The following is a 21,594-nucleotide window of genomic DNA, read 5'->3' as shown; positions in this document are numbered from 1 at the left end:
GAAAATCGGGTCAGATTTTAGGTTGCCAGGTTTTGAAGGAAAATGATTCTATTTGAAGATCTAAGATCGGAAAGGTATAACATTCGTCGATCAGATGAGTTTTAGCCAAGTTATGGATTTTTTTCTGAAATAATTCGAGGATGAAAGCCTTATTGACCAAGCTAAGAACAGGAAGGCCAAAATGAGAACTTTTGAGACACTTCATAGCCAATATTTTAGTTATTTTTTATCGCATTTGGAAAAGGAATACCATTTGCAAATCAGGGTTCCAATTGCCGTCGATCTGTGTTAAAATATCATAAAAATAGAGAAATACAATTTTGGGTCCATTTTTGGCCAAAATCACGATGTTTGAAAATTTTCGAAAATCGGGTCAGATTTTAGGTTGCCAGGTTTTGAAGGAAAATGATTCTATTTGAAGATCTAAGGTCGGGAAGGTATAACATTCGACGATCAGATGAGTTTTAGCCAAGTTATGGTTATTTTTCTGAAATAATTCGAGGACGAAAGCCTTGTTGACCAAGCTAAGAACAGGAAGGCCAAAATGAGAACTTTTGAGACACTTTTTAGCCAATATTTTAGTTATTTTTTATCGCATTTGGAAAAGGAATACCATTTGCAAATCAGGGTTCCAATTAGCGTTGATCTGTGTTAAAATATCATAAAAATAGAGAAACACAATTTTAGGTCCATTTTTGGTCAAAATCACGATATTACCCCTTTGAAAATTTTCAAAAATTGGGTCAGATTTTTGATAGGCAGATTTTTATGGATAGTGATGCTACTCAAAGATCTAAGATCGGGAAGGTATAACATTCGACGATCGGATAACTATTAGCTAAAATATGACAATTTTTTTTAAATAATTGGATGCGGAGAGCCATGTGATTCACGTTACTACCATGGTGGCGAATATTTAGGCTATTTCGTGTCGGGAAAGATAGGCTAAAATGATTCTAAAAGTCTTCATTTTAGGCCAATAGCCACCTCCCGAAGTCTATCTTGCACAGCTCCTTTCCTTATGCAGAGAAAAGGACATTAATTTCCCGCATAAATCCCGAACCAAGATATTCTCTTATTTCGTTGATTTTTTGCGTGCATTACCTCAATACCGGATTTATTTGTTTTCGTATTTACAACTACAGATTTGCAAGACTCATAATATAAACATTGTCCTTTGCCAGGACCAAAACCAGTTTAGTTCTTGGTGAGCTCGATTTCGGCATGGATGCAGGACTTGCCCTGAAAAATAGGCAACAGAAAATGGCAAGTTAAAAAAAAAAATTAAGTAAAGAATAATTGAAGAACCCACAGTGTCGTGCTTGATTTCTGCATCGATTATGAGATGTCCTCGAGCCATTCCCAACATGGCCTTGTATTTGCTGAAGTCGACGGTGTGCTCATTGGCGCATACCTTCTCCTCGGCCACCGGACAGGCGGAGGGGGCACCGAATAGCTTCATCAGGTTCTTGGCCTCCGTGGATGCCTGATCAATGGCGGCACAAAGATCCACCTTGCCCTCCTTCATCACAATGCCGTCCTTTTGGACCTTGAACTTGGCCATGGCGGTGGCGAAGGGCTTATTTATGATGCAGCCCGATGGTACCAGCTCGCACTTATTATTCAGCTTCAGGCTGAAGTCATCGCCAACCGTCATAATGGCATCGTCGCCGGCACAGTTCTCAATCTTCACCAGCTTGGCCTTGTAGCCATTCTGCAAGGATCACACTGATTAGTTTTAATCCTTTCGGTTCGATTATCCTTTCAACTTACACAGGCCAGAGCCGCCTGGAGGGCCAGGCAGCAGAGCAGAGCAAAATAAATTCCACGCAGCATGCTGTTGTACTCCAAATTGAGGATGATTTTTGTTTTGGCCAGTCCAGGATGGCCTTACCGCTATTTATACGAGTTTCTGGCTAACCCCGATTCTTGGATATCCGCAATTATTTGCGCATTAAGCGGCACTTGGGTTTAGCGATCAGCGATCGTTCGGCTCAATTGATTGCTGAACTTCCACTGGGCAGACGGTCGCCCATTAAAGCCGTCTAAATGCCAGAATTATTATGGTCGGCCATTTTTTATAATTACTCCCTGGCATGACATCTATTTTTGTGTTTTTTGTTCTATATTTTTTGATTAGCATGTCGATGGAATTTGATCTCGGGAGCATTCTAAAATGTGTTTGCACTCGCAACCAAAATAAAGGCCCGGTCATCAAATTTGAGTTAAAAATCAGCGGAAAATAATTGATAAGTAGTCATCACTCTTGTTACCCGTCAACTGCATTGTTGCACAGATATTCGGTGCAGTGTAATTGATAAGCTGATTTTAATGATTTTCTATTAGTCTATTAATTAAATGCATTAAACAAAGAAATGTATAATGTAGTAGTAGATGTACTTTTATACGATATTTTAATTATTGCTCACTCGGCTTGGTAATGTCTTTTATTATTGTATAAAAATTTAATTTACATATTAATTCTAATGAACTTTTAATAGAATAAAAAAACAAAGTTTATGATTAAATTTTGTATTTAATTAACATAAAATATGATTTTTAGAAGACATAAACATTAAGTTTCCAAATAATAGATCTCCCATCTTTTGGGTGAAATGCAATTTGAAAACCATTTTGCATATTAAAATATTTGAAGTTTCTAAACATCTTTTGTAATAGTACTTTAAAAAAAAGTTACTTTCCTTTTTTATATACAAAAGAGGCCAAACTTAAACAATTAAATGAATTTTCAAACCAAGCTGGGCTAAATTTAGAACACACATAACTGCTTGGCAGCACTGATATGTTTCTTTACTAGTCTGGCAGCTCTGGCGCGAGAGAATTTAGGCAAGAGAACAACAGAACAGTGGGCTCAATAAACCAATTTTTGTTCAAAAATTTTATATATATATAAAACTTAAAAAGTCGCTGTGAACAAAAACCCAGTACCAAATAAAATCCAACCGTCTTGGAAATCATACTCTCTCAACACTAGTTGAGAGAGAGCACATCTTTAAGCGAGAGAGTTACTAGTATTGAAACACTTGAAAAAAAATCGAGTTAATTGTGAGCTCTTGGGCAGGCAACAGTCATCTGTTATGGCTGCAAGACTCAAGACTCACATCGAAATAAACAGTCGTGGAAGTCGGACGTGTGTTGTTCTTAACAATTTTTGTAAGCTCTTGGAGCGCGTTTTTTTATTAATTGTGGTTCTTCAACCTGTTGTTAAATATTATTCAAATATTGTCGACGTCGCAGTATAATTTTTTGTCGAGCAAAAGAAAAAAAAGAAACTAACAAAAGCCCACGCAGAAGTGTTAAACAAAAATTCACAACGTAAGCGGTAATTTAATTTATAGAAGGCTAAAAAAAATATAAAAAAAAATAAAACAAAAAATTATATAAATATTAAAATAAAAAAAGTAAAAATTGTGCACGAGGTGATGGCTCAATAAGTCCTAAACAAATAAAAAGAGTATTTATTAGATATTTTAGAGAGCGAGAGAACAGCCAATACATAGAAATATATGAAAGTAAATAACAAACACAGATACAAATATATCTACAGGTGGGTGACAAACCGAGTGATATTGAAATACAAAATCAAATCCGAATCAATTCAGTTGGTGTGTGTGAAGGTATCCGATTTACCGAAAGAAACAAAGTCTATATTCCATACCATATAAATATATATGTAGAACCCCATTATGTATGAAAGTGTGTGTTATCAGTGACCTTTTTAGGTATTATCAAATTTTGAAGTGTACATTGATAAGAAAACAAATAAGAAGAAAAAAAAAGTATTGAGTGTATCTGTGGCACAACCATCCAATACGTCAACGGCATTCCAAGTAAAACGAGACTACAAACAATGTCAATTCACCGGATTCAGGTATTCGAGATCGTGAATCATCATCCAATATGCGGTTAACTGTAGACGGCGTAAGATACGAAGCTACAAACAAATTTGTTCATCTTACCAAGTGGCTTAATCATCGTTTTCTAGCAACTACCATTTATTTTTTATTATAAAAAAATATATAAGAGATGAAATCAAAGAGTTCACCTTTCTTTTGTTTGTTTAATAAAAAAGTTTGTGTATATATCACCTTGTTTTGTATTGACTTTCCAAAACCGGTTCTAGAGTTTCTTGACCAACCATCCACAAAAAAAAAAAAAAAAAGAATTTTTTGATAAACAACAATACGTGACTCAGTGTTCACCCTCACCCTCACTCTCGAAGTTCCGATCGGAATCAAAGGCCCATAACTCACTGCCTCCAATTGGGGCAACAGCAATTGCTCACTGTATCCAATTTGTTTATTGAATACAGATCTGTTGCACTCGCCAGACTTGGTATCTGGTGCTCCGTTTATCTCTGGGCTCTGAGCATCTATGGTACTTGAGAATAGTACTAATTTCTGGATGCTATCCATCAATCGGGGGCCATAAACGGTCAGCCAAAAATCTGAAATGGCCAGAGTCCAGGAGTCATAATGCTGTCAAATCTATGGAAATTGGCGCATAAACATATAGTGGAATTTCCCACTCCGTGAGCTTGCAAAAAAAAAAAATCAATAGGAATAAACATTTCCTGGAAAAGGGGCTGCAGTATATGTCTTTCACACCTTTCCTTTCTATTCTGAACGAGCCGCATTAATCAGGCGTCGGTTTATGGCTAACTGAAGGTATCTACAAGATACTGTACGTCGCGAGTGGCCCCCACGGCGTGTCAAATTGAAGCCACTTTGTAGCTGTTGATTATGGTATCCAGTGTTGGGAGTACCAAAGTGATATAAATTAGATGCACTGCAAAAAATAATGCAACTATACTGCTACTACTGCAACTACTATATAATTATAAACATTTTCTCAAAGTGGATCTAGTCCTTAGCTTGGACCATTTGGCTCATAAATTTTTCGCTTTGAGATAATATCTGTGTAATTGAATTTGCCGGCTACCCAATACCCATAAATAACACTATATATCTCTGCCATATTGACCACGTTTCCACGCCCTTCTCTGTGGCTGGTTTTGGCATTCTATGAATGGACTTTGTGACACCTTTAGACTCCACACTTCCGTTGCTGCAGCTGCCACTTTTTCCGAACATAAATAAATAATAAATGGCCAGGCAACAAGGAATATTTTGGCCCGTAACCGTTTAACAACGTTTAAGCCATAAATCTCACTGAAGTCAGAACTTGGCTTTCACCAGAGCCCAAGAACACAGGCCATCCATTCATTAGTTTTCGCCAAATAGATCCTAGAGTTCCCCCCTTTCTGTAAACTTCCTCAAGTGCAGTCTTTATCTTAGCCTTCTGAGAGTTCTGGAGACCCAATTATGTCAGTTGCAGAAATGCGATTGGGTAAATAAACGAAATGTATTTTGGGGTCATGGCGCATATCGAAATTAGCTATATAGATATATGCCCCCAACCCGGCGGCACATCGTATTTATTTATTTATTAACCAGGCATAGCCCCGAAAACAAACAAATTAAACACTTGTCGACTATTAAACGAACGAATATAACATTTCTATTTATTCCACAGCAGCTGCCCAACAACTTGTTGTCGCCACGCGTTGTAGTTGTTTATATTTATTGGATGTGGGCAAAGTGCCAGTCGGCCACTCAGGGGCTCCTCGATTTCTTAGCGTAGAATTTTTATTAGATATGCAATTCATGGAAAGTCAAAGAAATTATTTTCCCGCACTCATGAGACTTAGGGCCAAGATGCGGGCTATTACACAACCAAAGCCTAACCACTAAGAGGCTAAAAAGTTTCCCAAATGACTCATCTTAATAGCGCAAAAAAAAAAGATCATTTTACCTGCTGTTGCTCCGGTAATTTCACTTTTATTTCACTTGAAATCTGCAACTTTCTTTGCTAGCTGTTATGTAAACGACTGCCACAACACATTTTAATTTTAATTAATTTCACACATTTTTTTCCTTTAAAAACTTTACACAATACTAGTAGATAGAGTTTCGGCTGTTATCATAACGCCATCAAAGCGCTTATCATAATAGTCGATGGCGAAACACATGGTCGGCAGTGCGATAAGGCTTCGGGGTATCTGCCAGATACTGTATCTCCGATTTGGCCCGCAGCTTGGGAACAGCCAACCGCAGATTCTCGGGGAAACTTTTATCGCGTCCAGCTTCTAAGGGATTGCCTTGTCTTTACTCTAGTTACTGCCTTTTGTTGCGGATTTATCGGGAGGAGAGGCGTGATGTGTGTTTGTGCCACAGTTGTTGTTTATGCATTTGTCTTGCAGATTAGCTGCCTGCTGTTCAAAATTTCAAAAATGCATTAGATCTGGAGAGCGAGGCCAGAAGCCCGTATTTCGCCCGTATTTCCCAGATGGATATTGGGATAGCAGGAAGGGGGGAGCTTGGGCATGGGCGTGGGAGTGGTAGTTGTAGTGGGAGTGGGTGTGACTGTGGGCGGAACCTGGGCGGTCTGTAACAGCACCACAGAACCAACACATAAATTGCACAACCAGCTCTGTCATGTGGGTAGAGTTCGCAGCGTGTGCTACACTTGCCCCGAAAAAGTACTACGAAAAAACTGTCAATAAAAAAGGGGCAGGCACTTGCAGAAACCGTATATCAATTAATTAAAGTCCACCGAGAGACATAAAACAAGATGTTGGCGAAATGTTTCAACGTCAACGTCAACAAATCATCAAAACGTCTGATTAATTAATCAAGCTAAAATCTATTAAGTCTTATAGCTTCTGGATAATAAATGGCTCTGGTAGTGTCACCAAGTTATGGTCTGTTTTTATAGAGGATAAATCAATTACATAAAAATATACTATAATAAGAAGTAAGAGCTCTTTAGATAGATATCCCTTCCTATCGCAAGGCAATTATATTTCAGTTATTTAACAAAAATATTATTAGTTTATTATTATATTAATTTAATAGCGATTCATCTTTAGTTTTCTTAGAACTGACATTTTTTCCAAACCTTTTCCTGCCATACAGACTGTAATGCCTGACATTTAGATACCAGATGGATTCCTGGTTAAAAAAACACTCCTTTTTCTTAATGGAATTACCTGACATTCTGTGTAATGAAACATTACCGTGTCACCATTCCCTCACTTGCATCATTATGTGGCACGCAAGCTCCCCTCAAAAAAGCCGCGTCATTAGGATTAGGCTTTAGCCAAATGGCGAAAGTTGGCCAAAAGCACTCTGAAGTGGGCCCAAAAACGGCCCACACGCAATTTTCACAGGGCAGAGATCTGAAAGATTTCAAAGTTGTTGTTTACCGATTGTTTGGCAATTGACAAATGGTTTGATTTATGGCCGCAAATCTTAGCTTGGCCCAGATTGCAAAATTTCCATTTCGACTGCGTGCTTTTTTGCATTTTTAATGAATCAAATGGCAGGCCCCTGACTCGTTACTTCTTCTGAATGCACTGCAGATGCATAATAATATTTCCAGATATATTTTTTTGGTTGTATGTTTTCTTGATTATTATTTTTTGGCCGAGAGCCAGCGGCATGTTTGTAATTGCAATCACAGAATTTTTGTGTACGGCTACACGTAAACTTTCCATTAAGATGTTGTACGAAAACTTGCAATTGAAATGGAATGCTTTTGTTGAAGTCGGCTGGAAAAGCGCCACTTGACTTTTCCACAAATACATGCACCACCAAAGGTCACTGCGGAAAATCAAATAAAAACTGAAAAGGGGGAAAAACTCTGGCTAAAGTCGTAAATTATCCAAGGTGCTACCATGTCGGTAGGAGGGACATTCAGAGTTAATCCGAACAAAGAAGCACACTTTTCTCCTACCAGAGAGATAATTGCTGAAATAAAACCCTGAATTGTGGGGCCTACAGAAAATTCAATTTGGGCTGCCAGGAGTCTGAAATGAAAATGAGCGTCCGGAAAATTCCACCCAATAGGAGGGGAGGGTCAACATGCCGAGCACGTAGCCTGGAAAAGTCCGGACTACGGACTACGGACTCTGGAGTGTGAGGAGCGTGAATCGCAGACCGAAACACGTGACAGAAAACCAAAAACCGCAAACTGAACCGGAATCTGTTGCACATGCAACGCGCAACTTTTCCATTTATTGGCCATAAAAAGCCAAATAACGTTGAACGAATTTCCCGGCCAAGCGTTAAACTGTCAAAAGTTTGAACGTAAAAAAAAGCCGAAAATATATCTTTTCATTTTTTGTTGAAAATAGAAGAAATAACACCATGGAACTAATAAGAATGTTGCTTCTGATGATGGGGCTAGGACATGAAAAGGCTAGCCATTTTTATGGCCAAACTGCATGAAAGAGTTTTCTTGTATCCTCATAAATAAAAACGCCTGGGCCATTGAATAAATTTGCTTTAAGAGTAGCCATTTATTCGGAGAAGTGAACTGAGTAAACACTGAGTCTAGTCATAGTAAATTTTTTACTGCAGAAAAGTTTTTATATCTTATTTGTTGCTTTACAAAGTAATAATAAACAGAACATTTAAATTTTTTATTCCCTTGAATGCATTGCCTTCTTACTTCCTTAAAGAAACTTCTACGGCCTCCTGTCGGTTGTGAATATCATTTTGTAATCACTCAAGATCACTTTGTAACAAAAGATGTTGCAATACGTATTCAGTCGACCGATCGATTGATGATCAAGGCAAGGAGACACCTTCTCTCATGGGAACATCCCCAACCCCTCCTTATTAAAAATGCATTCCGTCAACCGGTTTTTTGCTCTCCAGACACTCCATATATATAAATTCTCGTACATTTTTGCATGCCAGTTGTATGCACAGCCGTTTAATTAATACCCAGATATTGTCACTTCTGTAAACAGATTTTAATGGTGGCCTAAAACGCAAACGTGAGTGAGTACGTCATGCATCAGTTGACGAGGTAGGGGCCAGGGGATTCATTAACAATATATACCAAAGATATAGGAGGGACATTGCTGAATGAATGAATTGGAGCGCCACTCAACCGCCAAATGACGTCATTTGGTACACTTTTCATACTTTTTACGATCCCATGGTCGTAAATAATTGTCTGATAAACATATGTTTAGAACAATATGGATTTGGGCGCAAGTAAAAGTCACCGACGATGGATACGATTTATCCCTAGTTCCAAAATTAATCGCCATAAAGTACTATCTGCACTTGGTCTTTTAAAATAAATCTGTTGAAAACTTTAATGAAATTAATGGAAAATAAATGATGCTTAAGAAATTGTTTGTTTAATATTCATTGAATATTATTATTTTTAGAAATTCATTGTTTAAATTATATATATATTTTTCCATTCTTATTTTAAAATATTTATCTCATTCATGCCAAATTCATTCATGAATATTTTTCTTAAATGATAGCCCATGTTTTTCTTATCTGGTTGTAAACAAAAAAGTGTAAATTGAGTCAGGTAATTATTAAAAAAATAATCTTTTTCTGTTTACCAGAAATGAGAAACAAAAATAGATGACTAAGTGCGGATGTGCTTTCCAGATACCATAATGTGAAGGCTCCCCTCTCCAAGTCCAGGCTAATTGCACGACCCATGGGCAGAAACAATTTCTGTATAATAAAGGATTTGCCTTTTGCCTGCAGCTGGGATTGCTGCAATTAGGGCTCCCCGACAATCTGCGTCACAGGCACGTGAGGCACAAAAGGGCGCAACAGCCAAGAAAGCAAAAAAAAAACAGGAGAATAAAAACTGTTGCAAGTTATAAATAGCCGCAGCTATGCGAAACTTGCGCCCTTGAAAATGTAAAGTGGGCGTGTCGCCATGACAACAAACATTCCCTGACGACAGGCTACAACAAACCAACGGCCAAGTCCAGTGTCCACTCCAAGTGGCCAAGGCTTGCCAATCAATGTCCGAGATGTTGCAACCACTGACTTGCAACATATTGCCAGACACATTTGATCGCCTGTCGGCTACCGGCCAATAAAGCTTAAACTGGGTTTTCTGGGAATTTAGTGTGGAATTCCAAGTATTGTATCTTGATATATTTGCAAAAACTATTTGCAAAATTTATTATATTTTATGTTTTGGGAAATTCCAGGAACGTTATCTCGTGTATTGTTTCACACAAGCCCTTATCTGTAACCGGATTTCTTTGGGTTTTTAAATCGAATTTCCTTTAACTCAGGCTCTTGATAATGAATATAAATGAACTTCAGATTTCCCTTGGTGGTAAAGTTTTAATTTTTTTTGTAGAAAAGGGTATCCTAAAGACTCCATTAAACCGTAACACTCTTCAAGATAACTTTTACCTGACTTTTCATCGCCCATTTAAGCCTGTTGTCCTGTTTCTGTCAGGCGATTAGTGGCCAAGTCAATATTTGCCAGATGATTGCGTTTTCTTGAGAAGCTTAAGCCGTAGTGCTCACATGCTGGTCTGGCCAAGACGCCAAGACAGGTGAAACCAGAGCGCTTTCGATTAGCTGATAGGAGCCATTTAACTTTGTATATAAGTATTTAATGCACTGACCTTGAGAGCCCAAAAAGGACTACAACGGGGTGACAAAGATGAATGGCTTTATTTGCTGGCCAACTGCGGCAATTAGCCAGGCCAAAATGTCATGGCTGGAGGTGCGTCCGCAAAGTTTGCCAGCAAAATTAAATTTCTGTTTATTGATAAAAATAAAAGGCAATGGGGAGACGGGACACTTGTTGTAATCCAACTGGGCGGGATTACAAACATTTACGACATGGCCGCGGGAAGTGGCCCATCAGCTGTCGGTTCGTTTTCTCTAATTGCGGCCAAACGATGGCGCCGGTTAGCTACACACGAAAAAATAAATACTCGCATTTCCACAGATGTCTTTAATTCACTAAACAATCAATTAAAATCTGTATAAACAATAATTTATGGCCACTTTCTAAATAATATTCATAATTCTTTGATTTTTTAGATCCAGATGGAAAAGTGTTTATGAATTTTAGACAATTAAACAAATGTTCGTGAAATTCCAGACACAATATTTGCACTTTGTACGAATATGATCTCACTTGTTATGATATCATCTCAAATATGCTAAACTATTTCCACAGAGATTATAAAAATATGGGATTAAAGATTATTTAACAAAAGAGTTCATTCTTGAGCCATTTTCTATTCGATCTCTTAAATAATTCATATATAGTTTGTTATAATATTTTTTAATATATATGTAATTTTTTTTTAATCTGTAGCCAATGGTTAGTCAGCTTGTTTAATTGTGCATGTCCTGTTGTCATTTAGTGGCTCAACGTATGTGACAGTGAATTATGGCCATGTGGGTGACCTGTTGCCTTATTTGTAGGTGTGTGCCACACCCCACCACCACCCCTACTCCCTTGTCAAATAAGCTCTCATTTCCAAATGCGGAAATGACACAAAAAAAAAAGAAACTCCAAAATATAACGAACGCATAAGAACTCTTGCATACTGTGCGTATGCGCAATGTTCCAAAATCAGCATCTCAGTGCTTTTGTTTTTGTTTTTTGTTTATGCGCATAAGAATTTCCTGATAACTGCGGATGCAGATTATCCGAGTTCAGAGCATTTTATGTATGTATCGTCTCTCAAGATGTTTTCTTTCATACGAGTATTATCGAGGGCTCAGAAAGTAACGACTTCTAGCTGAATCTGAATCTGAGCCTGAGTTAAAAAAAACAACAGCCCCAAAAAGGGGAAGCGGTATTCTTATCAAAATTATAAAGAGTACGAGAAAGAGAGAATAATATAGAGGGAGAAGTATGGAAGAATTCTTCTCCGACAACGGGATTCTCCCGGGTACCAGAGCTGCAAAGCTTCAGTTTGCTTCGAAAGATCTTGCGGGTTGTGCGTTCTAGCTAAGCGTCTGTCGAATATCGTTGGTAAAAATTATAAAAAATTTAAAATATTATAAAAAACAAATTTATAAAGTGGAAAATATAAAAGCTAAACCCAAACAACAAAAAATATATATAACCTAACAAGAAATAGCTCAAAAAGTGTGTGTTTTCAAAGAAAAATGTACAAACAAATGGATGCATATATTATTTTATTTTTTCCATATAAATTTTTTAAATAATTTATAAAGGTGATAAAAAATAAAACTAGAATAAAACAAAATTAATGTGTTGAATTGTGGTTTCTTTCAGTGCATCGCTAAGTGAACAAAGTATCTTCCAGCGTGACGATGGCATTACTGGTCCGAATGTGTTAATATTTTCAATATTTAGGAGAAACAAATTAGTATTATATTTAACAAAAAATCAACAAACAATTAAATCATGCTGAAGAGGTGGATTTCCTTGGCCCTGTTGCTGCCTTTGCTCCACATTTTGATCTCAGGAAGCGATGCATGTAAGTACACAAGTGCAAGTCGTAAAACCTTATATCCTGAAACCAACATATTTCAAGAGATTACATTTTCTGATAGAACTCGTTGTGTGAGAGTGTAAGCGGTATCACGAAACGCTTCCTGTCATACAGATTTTATAATTAATGGGTCTGGAGTCTCAATTGAAAAAAATGTGAAAAAACACAGAATTTCTTATCAGAAGAGTTCTCATAGTTATTTATTTATTTAATATGTGTTCTATAGCGAAGACAATTCTTTAAAAAAAAATGTATACATATAAAGTGTATATAGTTTATATATTTAATCAAACTTTTAGCACTCTTGGTGTTAAAATTTCACTTCTCCGAGTCCCCAATCTGTTGACTCGGCTCATCTTGTCACCAAAAATTGATAAGCAGTCGAAATTTCTCTTCTCCCACTCGTCTTAGACACTATGCTGATATTTGAATATTTATATACACATTTTTTATACACATAAGACGCGCACTTGTTGCGCTGAGTGAACAGAATGCCTCCAGTATCGCAGAGGCAAGGCTCAATTGTTATCGCCAGTAAACAAATAATTGATTCTGGAGTACGGCATAATAAAATCAACAGCGCCTCAACGCAGAGACTTAGCTGGGAGGGAGATTCTTTATAAACTAGTAGCGCCGCATGGACACAATTCATTTAAGCTTATTACTATAGCGCCATTGATAAAAAGAAGAGAATGGAATTTCAAGAATTTGGTTTTATGTTTCTTCTTTATAGTTTAAGGTTACTTAAGTAAATTCAACTATTATAAACCCAACGTTGTTATATCTTTCTATCAACGATTGCTGGGGACCATGCTGTCCTTCCATGCAACTTTCCGATTTTTGAAGGGGATCCCTCATGAAAGTTCTAAAAGGAAAAAATCTAAAAAAAATGTTGTTTTAAGATTTTTATGCAGAATGATGGAGAATCGTTCTACAAATCGTTAGAGGTATTCCGCTCAAAAATTGGCCAAGATATAGCCACCGCTGGGGGGCCACATTTTCCTTCCATGCCTCTTTCCGATTTTAATCCAAAGATATGTATTAAATTTCACCAATAATTTTTTAATCACCAATTATTACAGTACCCCGGCCACAGAATTTGGATGACTATGAGCCCAGTGTAGATTGTGGCGGGACGAATGGAGCACCGCTGATCACGCCCTGCTTGGAGTCCGTCCAACTGGATTACAAGACCTCCTACACACTGAGGTGCGAGGCGGAGGAACCGGTGACCTGGTGGTATGCCCACGACAGCGTCCTCACAGAGGAGTTCGACAACTCGGAGACAGATCCACAGCGACCCTATGGGGCCGGGCTGGAGCTAGTGGATGTGACGGCGGAAAAGGTGGGGGCCTACTACTGTATCAAGAAGTCCCAGCTGGAAAGTAGTTTGGATATCGATGAGGATAAGATGGTGGAATATACGAACAATTATGAAGCCGTCTCCATTTATGTATACGTGAATGATCCGAATCACTTGCTGGTTCCCTACTCCCCATTGGTGATGGCACGCCAATATACCAGCGTGGTGATTCCCTGCAAGCCCACGATGCCCGACACGGAGGTTATTCTTCAATTCAACTCGGAAGTAAGTAATTTGGGGTTCGCAATGGTAAGGGATTTATGCTCTGAGCTCTATTATTATTCGTCTCTAGAAAACAGAAAATTATTGGTAAAAAATTAAAAATAGTAAATATTTTAAAGACAATGTAGTTAAAGGTCATATTTTAAATTAAATCCATCGTCTTCTAATACTTGAAGAGAACCGAGTGGATCAGCAGTTCCAAGAAGCAAAGCGATATCCTTCCAATGTACTTCAAAGATTGGAGCTACGATCGGAAAAGGGGATTCATTTTGCAGGTTATCGATAAAACACCAGAGGACCTGTACTGCAATGATACTGCTATTCCAATTAGTTATAGACGTATGTTCCAGACATTATATAATTTTCAAGCTGTAGTTAGAAAACCATAATATATGTAAATATAAATATATATAAATATTAAAATATGTAAAGGATATCATCGTAAAAATAGAAACTCTTTAACCTACCTACCCTAAAATAATAAAAGTCCAAAAATATGTTGAGCTTAATAGGATTTAGGAAATGATTTTCTGGAGTATACAGATATCTTACCATATCCATCTGTGTTTAGACAACTTCCAGCAAGAAAGCCATTCGGTATAATCCTATGAAGGGATTCTCCATAGAAATGAACGGCATCCTTCAGGGCGGCGAGTATGAATGCTTGCCTGCGGAACCCTCCCCAGACAACGATGAGGAGATCAATTTCATTACTGTGAAGTTTATTGGTAACGAACAAATTGATAGTGAGTTTTTGCACCCCAAAGTTTGTGATTTGTGATTTCCGTCCTATACATGTCGTAAATATTGCTTTCCACTTTTGAAAAACAAATAATTATATTTTGAAGCGGTTTCGGTATCGGGCAAGGCTTCTTCGGGTCAAGGATTCAATCTATACAATATTCTCCAAAAATTAACGCTTTAAAGTTTAAGCCGGCACAACTTCACTATTTCAAAAACAAAACTATTGCACAAAAAATAAAATCTAATTCTTAAATTTATTTTAAACATTTCTCTCCACAAAGGATAGTATTTTTCTAAAACTTATGCAACAACATGTATCATTTTTTACAATCCAAGTCATGAATATTCGGTTTCGGGTGAATGCTAGACTAAGATACACCTTTATCTCTCTGTGATTTTTATTTGCTTGGTTTAATCAAATGCTGTACACACTGCCTGCAGTCGGAATAAATATATTACTAACCCATCACATAGCTTTTTCCGTGTCTCTCAGTGTATTCCTCACATTGTCAACTAATGATTGAATACCCGAATATCCTTTATTTGTTAATTTGCTAACTCCTCCAGCATCCAGATGGGATAATCCCAGTACCAAAGCACCAACATCTACCTTAGGGTATGATTATGTCGATGAGGACGATGACGAGGTCCCTACTACTGTTACTAACCAATCGAAACAGGGTAAAGTAGCTCTAATCTCTGGTGATGGGTTTGACGGAGTTACCTCCGATTTCGAAGCTATATCATGGGATCGGGCGAAGCGTAGTCCCGCCTCGTCGTCCTCACCTCGGCCAGGGCGTAAGTGTTGTCTGTTTATTGTCCTGGCAGTTTTTACGCTTTTGATTGTGATCGTATTTGGTTTGTGTTTGCTCGTGTTACCATCTGTGTGATTATGATTTTGCTTTAATATTTCTTTGGTTATGGACTGACTTTGTTTGCTAATCCCCATGCTACCATTCAACTTTTTTGTATTCTAATTTTAACCCTATTCATGTCTGCATGTGTATGACTAACCCAACCCATTATCCGCATGATGCTGTAGTATTGCTTCTCTCATCACGAGATATTAAAGGGATAAATAATAACGATTTGTATTCTAATAAACACAACAGAGGTCAACAAGCCAATGGGCCGGCCCGAGATCAAATCCAGTATAAATCATCACGTCGAAAAGGACTCCTCATTCACACTCGTCTGCGAACAGACCGACGTCATAGATGCCAGCTATCACATGGAATGGATTACTCCCATCAAGGATATGGTTGGTGATCGCAATATGCCTTTCAAGGACATCTAATAGAACTAACTTATATTCTGCAGAGTCGTCTTATCATTACCACTCCGAAATTTGTCAAGACCACGAACACCACTCACCAAGTCGGTCGGGGCACACTGACGGTGGAGAAGGCCCAGCTCACGGATAGTGGACCCTACAAGTGCGTGGTGTCTGATGGATTCGACACAATCTACTCCACATACAAGCTGAGAGTACTGAGTAGGTAGTCACCTCGTGTCAACGACCAATGGAAACTATAAAGAAAATTCTTGTACACTTTCCAGAAATGAACGAGACCTATCTAAGGGTGTACGAGCCTACAAATCATTACAGTGTAGAAGGATATTCGAACAAGACTATTCAGATGACAGCTAACTTTGAGGGATATCCAATACCCACCTTCTACTGGCATAAGCCCGATGGAAGCGATATCCATCAGACGGAGCCCAAGTTCAAAATAATCTCAAGGGAGTCTAGCACCACACTGCAGATCCTCAATGCCCAGCTGGAGGATAGCGGCACCTATGTCCTGCGAGGAGAGAATATCTACAACACGGTCAACCGCCAGTACAACGTTAGTGTCAAATCCGGACCTGTTGTTAGCGTTTCAGATGTCTACGTCCAGGTGGGCGGAGAGGCCAAACTGGAGTGCTACGTCCGGGGCCATCCTCTGCCAATAGTCTCCCTCAATTTCTACTCCTGCAGTCTGCAGCCTCGCTGGCCCAATTGCGAATATGCCAGAGAGAATATTGATGTAAGTTCTGAAATATACTCAAGATGATTCATCTATTAGAAATTTCATTTCCATAAACAGCTCACCTCCAAGATGAGGCCCGGCAGACTCAGTGTGGAAACGATCTATGAGGCTATCTTCACTCCCACCAAGCCGGGCATCTTCAGTTGCGCAGCCATGAATTTAGTGGATGGTCAAAATTTCTCAGCAATTGCAAGGGCCCACGTAATGCTGGGCGACATTCCCAGCAACATGACTATACACGGTCTGGATTTAAATCGAAAGATTGCCAGAGGCGACGAGGAGAACTTCACCTGCGAGGCCCTGGCCTATCACTTCAATGGCGATCTCAAGTGGTATCACGACGGCGAAGAGCTGGTCGAATCCGATGGTAAATTGTCGAGGGAGTTCTATTATATTCAGAATCTTAAGTATCACTATTGCAGATGTTAAAATTATAAGGACTGTGAGTCAGTATTCCCACAAGAGCACTGTCCATTTTTCGGCAATCGGCGACCGAGATCGGGGAACCTACGAATGTCGTGCTCACCACATCCATCGTCCTTCCGAATACGATCGTCGGGAGGTGGATGTCTATATCCACGAGCCGAAGGCGCCGGTGTGGCAGACACCCAATATCCCCAAGAAATTGAAAATTGAAAGGAAACTGAGTCAGTCCTTGGAGCTGGAATGTCGCTCCACAGCCGTTCCCCTGGCTACGGTTCGTTGGTTCAAGGACGACAAGGAACTGGTCGAAACGAATCTTACCCACATCCTGGAGGATGAGTCCAAGCTGTTTATTAGCCATCTGTATCCTCGCGACGACGGGGTCTACACGTGTCAGGTGGAGAACCGATTGGGCAAAATCGAGAAGTCCGTGACTGTGATCATAACTGGTAAGTTATCACTCTTAGACAAAGGTTTCATATTTATTTTTGTACCCTTTTTTTTAGACCTTCCTGGCATCAACAAGGGATGGGTGTGGTTCGGTATAATCATGTTCCTGTTCCTGGTCAGCCTATGCGCCTTCCTTGCCGTTCGCTACCACAAGGAGCACAAGCGGCACCTGGCCCTGAAGGCCGCCGGCCTGGCCAACTTTGAGGAGGGCGCCGTGGCACACATCAATCCAGATCTGACCCTGGATGAACAGGCGGAGCTGTTGCCCTACAACCGCGAGTTTGAGTTTCCGCGGGACAGCCTGAAGCTGGGCAAGCAGCTGGGAGCCGGCGCCTTCGGAGTGGTGCTTAAGGGCGAAGCGACGGGCATCCGGAAGGAGGAGAGATGCACCACCGTTGCCGTAAAAATGGTAAAACGCACGGCGGACGATGAGGTGGTACGGGCTCTTGTCTCCGAGCTGAAGATCATGGTTCATTTGGGCCAGCACCTGAACGTGGTCAACCTTCTGGGAGCTGTTACCAAAAATATTGCCAAACGTAAGTGGAGAGTATCAACTGTTGGGGTTTTTTTGAAACATTCTTGATTCTGCTGCAGGAGAACTTATGGTCATTGTGGAATACTGCCGCTTTGGCAACATCCAGAACTTCTTGCTGAGGAATCGGAAATGCTTCATTAATCAGATTAACTCCGAAACAGATCATATCGATCCCAGCATAACGATCCAGAGGGAGTCAGAGAACTTCGACCTGCATCGGTAAGTGGTTTCGGGCCAATTTACTCCCTCCTTCTTTGTGTTCTTTGTTGACCTTAACCTTCAATAATAGATTAATTATATTTCAACAGACTAATCTTATATAGTTATACAAACTAACCCTAATAACTAATAACTAATTCTGTTTCTGTTTCGTTTACTGGTTTTGGTTACACTATCCATACCACAATTCTAACACCCAACTAACCCCGATTTGGTCCACATGAATCCTAATCAACTCTCAAAACACTTCAACACTTCACAAAAAAACAACACTTACTCGGCATTTTGATTGTGAATGAATGTATCTGCACCTGTGCTTGTTATCCTGCCTCCCTTCTATCTGTGTGGGTCTCACTCTGGGTCCTGTATTTTGATCCTGTGGTGTGGCGACTAAACCCCCAAAAAAATAACAGCGATGCGAATGGTGGTGGTGGCTTGAAGTATGCAAATATTGGGTTCCCACACCACTCCTATATAAATCACATGAACTCGGTGTACAACAATAACACGCACTCATCGCCCCATCGCAGAAACTCGGACAATGATCCCCGCTCGGGCACCCGAGCCGGACGGACAGTTACCGGCAATGCAACCTACAGCTACGATCGGCAAATGGACACCTGTGCCACAGTGATGACCACAGTTCCGGAAGGTATAATTGCTATATTTATTTCATTTTTTCAATACACAATTTTTATCCTTCTTTATCAATAGATGACCAAGTAATGTCCAATAATTCTGTCCAGCCGGCCTGGCGATCCAATTATAAAACCGACGTCACAGAGGCCATGCCGGTAACGACCGTCGATCTGATCAGTTGGGCCTTCCAAGTGGCCCGAGGCATGGACTACCTGTCCTCCAAGAAGGTCCTCCACGGCGATTTGGCCGCCAGAAACATTCTCCTCTGCGAAGACAACGTGGTTAAGATCTGCGACTTTGGCCTGGCCCGGTCCATGTACCGAGGAGACAACTACAAGAAGTCAGGTATACTCCAAGAAATCTATTTTCCATTTGAAATATTTATTTCCATTTCTTTGTCGCATTTAAGAAAGCGGAAAACTGCCCATCAAGTGGCTGGCGCTGGAATCCCTATGCGACCACGTCTTTAGCACCTACAGCGATGTCTGGTCCTTTGGCATTGTCCTCTGGGAGATGTTCTCACTGGCGAAGGTGCCGTATCCGGGTATTGATCCCAATCAGGAGCTCTTCAACAAGCTGAACGATGGCTACCGCATGGAGAAGCCCCCATATGCCAACCAGGAGCTCTACGAGATCATGCTGGAGTGCTGGCGAAAGAAGTAAGTCCTCCCAAAGGTTACTTTCAACTTGAAATTAAGTTATCCTTTATTTTATTAAAAGTCCTGAGAGCAGACCGCTCTTTAATGCGCTGGAGAAACGCTTCGCCAACATGCTGGGTGAAGATGTCGCCAACGTAAGTACCTCTATCTGAATCAATGGTATTATTAGCTAACCATGTACCCCCATAGCACTATTTGGACCTGAACAACCCATACATGCAGAGCAACCTGGAGTATATGAAGAAGCAGGAGACCGATTACCTCGCCTTGATGGGTTCCCCGGACGAGGTGGCACCCTCGGCCCCCAGCTATGTCAACGGACGCATAGTGCCCGATATTCGTGAGTATTCTGATATCTCCTCTGACCACAGCCATGGAAACTAACTCTGCACGCTCACCCACATCCATCCAACCATCCGAACATCCAATTTGCACCTCCACCCGCTGGCACACTAACACAGGCATTGAATCCGTGCCGGACGACTACCAGGCGATGAGCCCCGACCAGGACTCCGATAGCGATGCCTGCACTGCCATATTCTCGCAATCGCGCCCGGAAGACGGGTCATCCGACTTTCCGGACTTTTCAAGCGAAACGACTTTCAATTTTCCAGCAGGATCGCGGCAATCGCCGACGTTAAGTAACAACATGAACAATGGGGCGAGTAAGTTGCTCCGCAAGAAGAACGGTATTCCCACCGTGGATGCGGCGGACCAGGCGCCCGAGGAGATTCCCATGCTGCATCGCCAGTCTGGCGGTTCGGACGATGGTCCAGATCCGACAAGGAGATTCAATCAAACTCTGAAACAGCACTATGCCACTCCCACGCCCACGCCCTCGCCCCGCCATCACGTGGAAACGAAACTGAATGGCGAATTCTCCGGCTCCGCCGCCGAGAACTACGTGAACGTGAAGCCACCTAGAAAAAATATTCCCGGAAAGTCCCCAGTCGCCGGAGCGTCAACAGATGCCTTCTCAAATCCGGGATACCAGCCACTGTCCAGCGCCAGCGAAAAGGAACAGCGAAGATATTAGACTATAGGATTATCCTTCGCAGCTCCTTTGAGGTCTCGTTAAAGGTTCAGTTGGAAAAAAAAAAACACAAAACCAAAATAATCAATTAAAAATTAATACTGTTTTTATTTTGTCAATGTAAATGAATAGAAATTACTCGTAAAAATGTTATTGTTAAATCAAAAATTACAAATTCAACCTTCATGTGATCACTTCACCTGAACTGAAAAGGAGGCCTTTAGACAACAATACTACTTAGTGGCATTGTTTAGATTCTGATATAGCTTTAAGAGCACACAACCCCCACTCCCACACCCACATCCACTCAATCGATGTAATACACTTATTAATGCCATTTCATGTCTATGTTTAGGGTCTAGACTAAGTTACTTATCTATTTAATTAATTGTCTTAAACTGTGTATGCGTGTATGTACATATAAACCTACGATTACTCAAATATAATGGGTATACTATTAAGCAAATGTGTTTTTCTTATTTTATCCAAACTAAAGTAGGTCATTTTCAGATAATAATAAAAGTTTACTTTCAAAACTATTCGTATTTTTCTCGAAGAACTATTTTGCTCAAGAGATTCCTTTTTTATGTGATTCCCCTTTTAAAGGAGAGCAATAAAATTGATAAGAAAATTATTTTAAATATCACTCATTTGAGTTTGAGTTAAATTTTAAACGTCTTATACCACTCATTTTATATTTTTATTCTAAAAATAAAATTTCATTTTTATTGCTGAAGTAATGTTCAGTTGCCTTTGGGCGATCGTCTGGGACGTAACGTGCTTACTAAAATACTTTAATACTTTAGTATAAAATATAAAATTACTATATCGGTTGTGACAGTGTTTAGTTTTTGAAGTGAAACTTCTTATACGACGCCGGAAAATGTTGCGTTAAACGTTTAACGCTCCAGTGGAGGGGGAATAG

The 21,594-nt window shown here is 39.8% G+C and overlaps 2 protein-coding genes across 4 annotated transcripts; one reads left to right on the top strand and one right to left on the bottom strand.

The window, feature by feature from the left end:
- Positions 1-1,083: 1,083 nt before the first annotated feature.
- LOC6497451 lies at positions 1,084-2,168 on the bottom strand. The gene is made up of 3 exons (XM_001962011.4): positions 1,774-2,168; positions 1,313-1,714; positions 1,084-1,242 (listed from the first exon to the last, which is right to left on the bottom strand). The coding sequence occupies exons 1-3, from the start codon at positions 1,834-1,836 to the stop codon at positions 1,198-1,200; spliced, it is 510 nt and encodes a 169-aa protein (XP_001962047.1). The 5' UTR covers positions 1,837-2,168; the 3' UTR covers positions 1,084-1,197.
- Positions 2,169-11,756: 9,588 nt separating this feature from the next.
- Positions 11,757-21,130, top strand: LOC6498083 (vascular endothelial growth factor receptor 1). Of its 3 annotated transcripts, none has more exons than XM_044716569.1 (18): positions 11,757-11,862; positions 12,130-12,334; positions 13,432-13,937; positions 14,506-14,680; positions 15,246-15,476; positions 15,791-15,939; positions 15,999-16,173; positions 16,239-16,708; positions 16,769-17,078; positions 17,134-17,583; positions 17,641-18,120; positions 18,179-18,338; positions 18,752-18,990; positions 19,053-19,322; positions 19,387-19,636; positions 19,698-19,770; positions 19,826-19,976; positions 20,098-21,130. In XM_044716569.1, the coding sequence occupies exons 2-18, from the start codon at positions 12,262-12,264 to the stop codon at positions 20,670-20,672; spliced, it is 4,737 nt and encodes a 1,578-aa protein (XP_044572504.1). In that variant the 5' UTR covers positions 11,757-11,862; positions 12,130-12,261; the 3' UTR covers positions 20,673-21,130. The 3 variants fall into 3 exon arrangements, with proteins under 3 accessions (XP_044572504.1, XP_044572505.1, XP_044572506.1); XM_044716570.1 differs by having other exon boundaries at positions 11,758-11,862; positions 14,506-14,662; XM_044716571.1 differs by lacking the exon at positions 15,246-15,476 and having other exon boundaries at positions 11,759-11,862.
- The last annotated feature ends 464 nt before the right edge of the window (positions 21,131-21,594 follow it).

The sequence above is a fragment of the Drosophila ananassae genome, chromosome 3R, assembly GCF_017639315.1.
Source record: "Drosophila ananassae strain 14024-0371.13 chromosome 3R, ASM1763931v2, whole genome shotgun sequence".
Lineage (NCBI taxonomy): Eukaryota > Metazoa > Arthropoda > Insecta > Diptera > Drosophilidae > Drosophila > Drosophila ananassae.
This window is presented reverse-complemented; position numbering and strand designations above follow the sequence as displayed.